At 40.5% G+C, this 7,866-nt stretch overlaps 1 protein-coding gene across 2 annotated transcripts in view; it reads left to right on the top strand.

Annotated features, from left to right (window-relative positions):
• The window catches only part of LOC143296449 (adhesion G-protein coupled receptor G6-like), a 12,779-nt gene extending 5,412 nt beyond the window's left edge, over positions 1 to 7,367 (top strand). Inside the window, exons 4-5 of one of the 2 annotated variants that reach the window (XM_076608385.1) lie at positions 2,177 to 2,356; positions 4,470 to 7,367. In XM_076608385.1, the coding sequence (XP_076464500.1) occupies positions 2,177 to 2,356; positions 4,470 to 4,927 (638 nt within the window). In that variant the 3' untranslated portion in view covers positions 4,928 to 7,367. The remainder of the gene's footprint in view (positions 1 to 2,176; positions 2,357 to 4,469) is intronic. The other variant, XM_076608386.1, reaches the window with a different exon arrangement.
• Positions 7,368 to 7,866: the final 499 nt, after the last annotated feature.

Genomic DNA, 7,866 nt, shown 5'->3' with positions numbered 1-7,866 from the left:
TTATACATCCTGTAATCCATGTCAGTGTTCGGTGGGAAGCTTTCTCGTGTGGTGTGTATACCTATGTGATGCGTCACAACTGTCATGAGACTGATGGCCATGGTACGAGAGTAAAACACCGTTTGTGCCAATTGTGTATGATGTCTTTTTTCACAGTTTTTGTGATGACAAGGATAAAACACAAAACGATTTTCGGGAAAATCTGGTTGGATAAAAAAAAAAGCAAGATGATTCGATAGTTACGGTCTAGGGGATAAGCATGTCCATTTACCGCGAGATAGATATCAAGATACTGGCGAGGAGCGTGTGTCAAACAGATGTAAATTAGCGCAGAGAACAGGAAAACGCACAATTTGGCTAATGAAACTGCTTGGTTCAGAGTTCGACCGTGAACCCAGAGAAATACATATTTGGAATAGTCAAACTGAAGGCTTTAACCCTCATGCAGACCTTCGTGCGAAACTTTTCTCGATAATTTACTGCGGCGCAGTGGTTCATCCGCCGACCAATCATTGCTCAGTACTTGAATTTAAAGAGCCTTCATGTCAAAACAGAAGATAAACACACCTGTAAATGACTATGTGATCCACTGAATGATAGAAGATAAACACACCTGTAAATGACAATGGGATCCTCTGAATGATAGAAGATAAACACACCTGTAAAGGACTATGTGATCCTCTGAATGATAGAAGAAAACACACCTGTAAATGACTATGTGATCCACTGAATGATAGAAGATAAACACACCTGTAAATGACTATGTGATCCACTGAATGATAGAAGATAAACACACCTGTAAATGACTATGTGATCCTCTCAATGATAGAAGATAAACACCTGTAAATGACTATGTGATCCACTGAATGACTGAAGATAAACACACCTGTAAATGACTATGTGATCCACTGAATGACTGAAGATAAACACACCTGGAAATGACTATGTGATCCACTGAATGATAGAAGATAAACACACCTGTAAATGACTATGTGATCCACTGAATGATAGAAGATAAACACCTGTAAATGACTATGTGATCCACTGAATGATAGAAGATAAACACCTGTAAATGACTATGTGATCCACTGAATGATAGAAGATAAACACACCTGTAAATGACTATGTGATCCACTGAATGATAGAAGATAAACACACCTGTAAAGGACTATGTGATCCTCTTAATGATAGAAGATAAACACACCTGTAAAGGACTATGTGATCCACTGAATGATAGAAGATAACACACCTGTAAATGACTATGTGATCCACTGAATGACAGAAGATAAACACCTGTAAATGACTATGTGATCCTCTGAATGATAGAAGATAAACACACCTGTAAATGACTATGTGATCCTCTGAATGATAGAAGATAAACACACCTGTAAATGACTATGTGATCCACTGAATGATAGAAGATAAACACACCTGTAAATGACTATGTGATCCACTGAATGATAGAAGATAAACACACCTGTAAATGACTATGTGATCCTCTGAATGATAGAAGATAAACACACCTGTAAATGACTATATGATCCACTGAATGATAGAAGATAAACACACCTGTAAATGACTATGTGATCCACTGAATGATAGAAGATAACACACCTGTAAATGACTATGTGATCCTCTGAATGATAGAAGATAAACACACCTGTAAATGACTATGTGATCCACTGAATGATAGAAGATAAACACACCTGTAAATGACTATGTGATCCTCTGAATGATATAAGATAAACACCTGTAAATGACTATGTGATCCACTGAATGACTGAAGATAAACACACCTGTGAATGACTATGTGATCCACTGAATGATAGAAGATAAACGCACCTGTAAATGACTATGTGATCCACTGAATGATAGAAGATAAACACACCTGTAAATGACTATGTGATCCACTGAATGATAGAAGATAAACACACCTGTAAATGACTATGTGATCCTCTGAATGATAGAAGATAAACACCTGTAAATGACTATGTGATCCACTGAATGATAGAAGATAAACACACCTGTAAATGACTATGTGATCCACTGAATGATAGAAGATAAACACACCTGTAAATGGAGGAATGCACGATCCTTAAGAAATGTATCTTCTTGAGGCGTTTCAGATTCACTGCTTCATATTTTGTATTCAACAGCTCCTGTATTTTTCCCTCAGGTCACCCAAGCAGTTACAATCTTCTTGCAAAATTATGCGGAACCAAAGGCTTGAACAACTTTTTCTCCAGTTCTGGTCGATGGATGTATTTGAAGTTCAAGTCCGATTCAACACTAACTTTCAGAGGATTTGAACTGCGGTTCAGAGCTATTACGCGAACGAGAACCACTATCCGTCCTTGTAAGTTATGCATTTGTTTCAGACGTTTTATCGTCTTTGTCATTGTCATCACTGTCACCAGTATGTGTTGTCGTAGTCATCATCATCAGTGCCATCATTCTGATTGTTACCATCACCACCTTCTATATGTTGAAAAATTCACACTTCATTAATTAACTCATTGAGCCCTGCTCATGAGCATTGCTCTGGCGTCCAGTTTCGTCTCTCTAAAACAGTGTTCACGTTCCTACCAACGCATAATCCGCAAGGAATGGGAAATAACGTCTACGGTATGCCTGGATGTGTCCACACGTAATTTGGAGGAAATAGTCTATTTTCTGCTGGGGGGTTTTCCGCCGCGTCAGTATGACGTGGGAAGCTGCCGAAGCTCTGAACTCCCTCGGATTGAAAGGGTTAAGTGTGATCGGAAAACCTTGAAGGTCATCTTTAAAAACAAAACGACGTGGGTTTTTAACCTCCAGTGATAAGGTGCAAAGATGAATAATCTAGAAGTTCTGATCAAATTTCATGTTAACAGCACAGTTATTCATCCTGTTTTCTTACTGTTCCTGTTATCGTTGAGACGTTACTGGATTGGGATTTTTCTCCAGGCCTCTTCCTGTTGGGGATTCTATTGCCCATGTATATGGCTATTTAGGATGTGATCAAACTATTCTATCATAACCAGGCATAACAAATTTCTCTCACACATAGAATTTGAACTGTTCCCATTAGCTGACTTCACTGGTCTCAAACCTTCCTTCAGCCTCCAATCCTTCACTTTACAATTTTTTTTTACCTTAATTCGGAGTAAACCAGATTCACGTACTCATGAAAGAATAGTTGTTTGTCTGTACTTCCGCTGTTTTCTTTCACTATTCTGTGTGTAACAGACAGAAATTCTTACAGCAAGGGAATACACCAATTTTCTAAACCATTTCCAAACTGATTTTCGAAAAAAAGTAAAGTCTAGTGGCTACCTGCACATGTTTCCCAGCGTCTTTATGTTGACATGGTCAACCATTGACGGACAGTGTCTCTTCGGAGATCCCAGTAGAGGCCACTGCTGCCTGAGGCAGTGCTTGTTTGACAGTGCTTTGGTCAGAACAGCTGAGGTGTGCTGACCACTCGTGGCTAACTTGCGTTTGTGACCTCCCTTGCATGATTTTCAGATTTCCCAAGCATAACGTGCAAGGATGAATGCAAGGATGAATTATTTACAACATAAAGTAATCGTTATTTTCTTATATATTCCTTATAATAATTTTATTCCAACATATTTTGTTGTCTTGCTTTCATCCTAATCTTTATTTTATCCTTCTTTCTAAAACTGGCAGGATGCAGACTATACTTTATTCTGGTCGAAGAGAAATGAAATTTCCCTACTCAGACTAGACGTACGATGGTTCAGTGGTTAAAACGTCTGCCAGAAAAGGTGACTCAGTTCTGAAGTGGCGACCAACCTGGTGGCGCGGGATCGAACCTGCTGAGGACCAGGAAAAAAAAGAAAAAGAAAAGGCGGCAATACAAGGGCATCCAGGAGTCATGACCTGGGTGCGGCCCGGCCCCCTTAGAGTGTAAGGAGTTCAGGGCCGAAACACTTGACTGAGGGGGGCTTCTTCTCTGAAGACCTTGTACTGTCCAGCTCTCCCTAGAGTTTCTTATCACTTCCTGTCAGATGGATATCAAATGTTTCATGAATGACATTTAGAACAATTAAGCATTTGATGGAATTTCAGGTCTGAACATTCATCATGCAAAAACACCTACGCGATGTGTGGCTGTGGCGAATACGAATTGTTCCTACATGTTCATCAATCTTCCCTCCCTCCCCACAACTCCACCTTCTCCCCTGCACAGAGAATATGTGGTGTCATCAGATAAGTGATATAGTATATATATATATATATATATATATATATATATATATATATATATATATATATGTGTGTGTGTGTGTGTGTGTGTGTGTGTGTGTGTGTGTGTGTGTGTGTGTGTGTGTAAATTTGATTATTTATTTACTTATTAACCTATATGCAAGTACTCATGTTTGACAACTTTGCTTTGAACCGGTGTCTGTATGAGGCTGGCCGCAGGTTTCTTTTCCTGAGACACATTGTGCATTCCATTGCAGGGCCTACCACCACACCATCCAGTGACGGCACATCAACGGACAGACAGAACGTCATCATATGGACAGCGGTTTGCATCTTTGTGTTAATGGGTCTCATCATCACTTTGTGGTGCGGCCTGAGACGGAAAGAGCCGCGCCAAGCCAGCCGCTCCACCACATCCAGCACGACGCCCCCCCGTGTCCCTGGTGTTGGGGCCAACAGCAGCAGCCAGCACGGTGTGTACATCCTGCCAGCCAACCAGCCCTCCAGGCCCGCTGAGACAGGGACCAGTCACACCAACGCGGCCTATTCTCCCGAAGCCGGGGAGCCGCTGCCTACGCAGCTAAGTGCTCCATCGTTGCCAGATGCCACTATCCCCATGCAGATGGCAGAGGCGGGACCGCCACCTTCGTACAGCGAGGTCATGAGGGAGGTGACGAAACCTCCAAGTTATGAGGAAGCGATTGGGGGCCGATAGGCTTGTCATGAACCCATCCGATGACGCTGTCAGGAACATCCTGGCGCATGACTGACGTTGTCACCAGGCACCGACAATGACTTGTACTACATGGTCTACAGCCACAGGAAGAGAGAAAAAAGTCTGACCTTATGAGCGACAGATAGTTGGTCGTCAATCAAACACAGCTCTACGTTAGTACATACCAGCACATGCTGGGACACATCCGCATGTACCAGTGCAGTGCAGTGCAGTGTCTTCTTGTAGAGTAGCATTTCCCTATGATGTGGTGAACACAGTGCGATGTCATGTTTTATTTTAGTGACACACATTCACCACAGAGATTTCGTTGTGTGAAATTTGGACTACCCATTCCAAGGAGACTGCTTTGGGACAGTGCTGGGCTATTCTTTTCACTTTTCTCTCGCTCTGTATATGTATATTTGTGTGTGTGTGTGTGTGTGTGTGTGTGTGTGTGTGTGTGTGTGTGTGTGTGTGTGTGTGTGTGTGTGTGTGTGTGTGTATAAAGAGAGAGAATTCTCTTGTGCTTTTGCCTGCAAGTGTACATGTTATGCTGTCACGGGTGACTGTTTTCTACATTTGTTTCAATGCTCCATTCTTGGTTTCAGCCTTTGAGCCTTCAGTTTACGTCTCTTTGCTGGGAGTTGGTTTTGGGGCTTGTTTCGTTTGCTATGAGATTAAAGGATGCATTTCAACATGCAGTTCAATCATGAGATTTAAAGACGCTGTTCAAGATGCAGTTCAGTTATAAGATACAAAGATGTGGTTCAGTTAAATGAGTTTTAAAGTGTAAACAAAGGAGATTTCATTGCATTGCGTTCATGGTATGAATACACTTCCACCAATGTGACTGATAATGTGTCGTGTGTGTGTGCTATGACGTCACACTGACCAGCACTTTCCACTGCTAGCGAAGGATGTCCTGCACATTACAGTCAGGGAGCTGTTGTTTCTATGTGGCAACACAAAACGGCATGGCAGACAACCTTATCTCCCCCGTCCCCCCAGCCCCCCACATACCTGTTTATGTTGTGTGTATACAATGATTTCTCACAAACTGATGGGTGGGTTTAAATCGGTGAATCTTGGCTTCCAATCAGTGTCATATTTGTAGTCTTTTGAATATGCATGTACAGTTGTTTTGATTTGATTTGATTTGATTTTTCGTGTGTTTGTTATTGTTTTTTTCCCATATGTTTCCATACCTTTCGGACTAATTTTTCTTTGTTTTTGTTTTTTGGTAATAGTGTATAGTGACTAAAGTATAGATACAAACTGTCATTGCTTTATTTACTTACGTATAGATATCCAAACGTGCTCGTCAGTATTGGCGATTCTTGTATGTAGTTTCAGTTTTTGCTGTGATCATCGTTCATACCAAATAGTCCTGAAAAGGACATGTGTTTTCTGTGTTCTGACTGATTTTGAAATGATCATAGTTCATATCAAATTGCCATATAAAGGAAAAATAGTTACATGTGCGCTGGCTGATTTTGCTGTGATTATCATTCATATCAAACAGTCCTGTAAATGACAAACATTAATACTTACTGTGCGCCAATAGATTTTGCTGTGATTATCATTCATATCAAACAGTCCTGTAAATGACAAACATTAATACTGACTGTGCGCCGATAGATTTTGCTGTGATTACCGTTCATATCAAACAGTCCTGTGAATAACAAAAAATAATACTTACTGTGCGCCGATAGATTTTGCTGTGATTGTCGTTCATATCAAATAGTCCTGTAAAGGACATATATGTACTATGTGCTGACTGATTTTGCTGTGATCATTGTTCATATCAAACAGTCCTGTAAAGGACAAATATTCAGTGTGTGCTGACTGATTTTGCTGTGATTATTGTTCATATCAAATAGTCCTGTAAAGGACAAATATTTACTGTGCGCTGACTGACTTTGCTGTGATCATTGTTCATATCAAACAGTCCTATGAAGGACAAATATTTACTGTGCGCTGACTGATTTTGCTGTGATCATTGTTCATATCAAATAGTCCTGTAAAGGACAAATATTCATTGTGTGCTGACTGATTTTGCTGTGATTATTGTTCATATCAAACAGTCCTGTAAAGGACAAATATTTACTGTGCGCTGACTGACTTTGCTGTGATTATTGTTCATATCAAACAGTCCTGAAAAGGACAAATATTCACTGTGTGCTGACTGATTTTGCTGTGATCATTGTTCATTTCAAACAGTCCTGTAAAGGACAAATATTTACTGTGTGCTGACTGACTTTGCTGTGATTATTGTTCATATCAAACAGTCCTGAAAAGGACAAATATTCACTGTGTGCTGACTGATTTTGCTGTGATCATTGTTCATTTCAAACAGTCCTGTAAAGGACAAATATTTACTGTGCGCTGACTGACTTTGCTGTGATTATTGTTCATATCAAACAGTCCTATGAAGGACAAATATTCACTGTGTGCTGACTGATTTTGCTGTGATCATTGTTCATTTCAAACAGTCCTGAAAACAGGACAAATATTTACTGTGCGCTGACTGACTTTGCTGTGATTATTGTTCATATCAAACAGTCCTGAAAACAGGACAAATATTTACTGTACGCTGGTGTTGGTCGTACTACGGTTCATGCCATCCCCCCCCCCCCCCTCCCCCTTTTTTTTTTTTTTACCCACTTTCGTGTCTACCACCAATCTGTTGGTGTGCCTCCAGGCGTCTTTGGTGGTTTCTTAGTTTCACACTATTCCTTTTGATGAACCGTTCCAAAATGCTAGTGCTGAACTCCATTGCAGAAGAAGAAAACAGGCACTATATATTGTTTACCGTCATACACACATTTCATACTGCAGAAACAAATGTACCCTCTAAGTACCGCCAAGACATATATTGATGAAATGCTACCTACATTAATAAACCCAGTACATCCATCCTGCACCAGTTCACCCACTAA

This window comes from Babylonia areolata, chromosome 21 (assembly GCF_041734735.1).
Source record: "Babylonia areolata isolate BAREFJ2019XMU chromosome 21, ASM4173473v1, whole genome shotgun sequence".
Taxonomy (NCBI): Eukaryota; Metazoa; Mollusca; class Gastropoda; order Neogastropoda; family Buccinidae; genus Babylonia; species Babylonia areolata.
The sequence above is the reverse complement of the archived record's forward strand: the minus strand, read 5'-3'. Positions and strand labels throughout refer to the sequence as shown.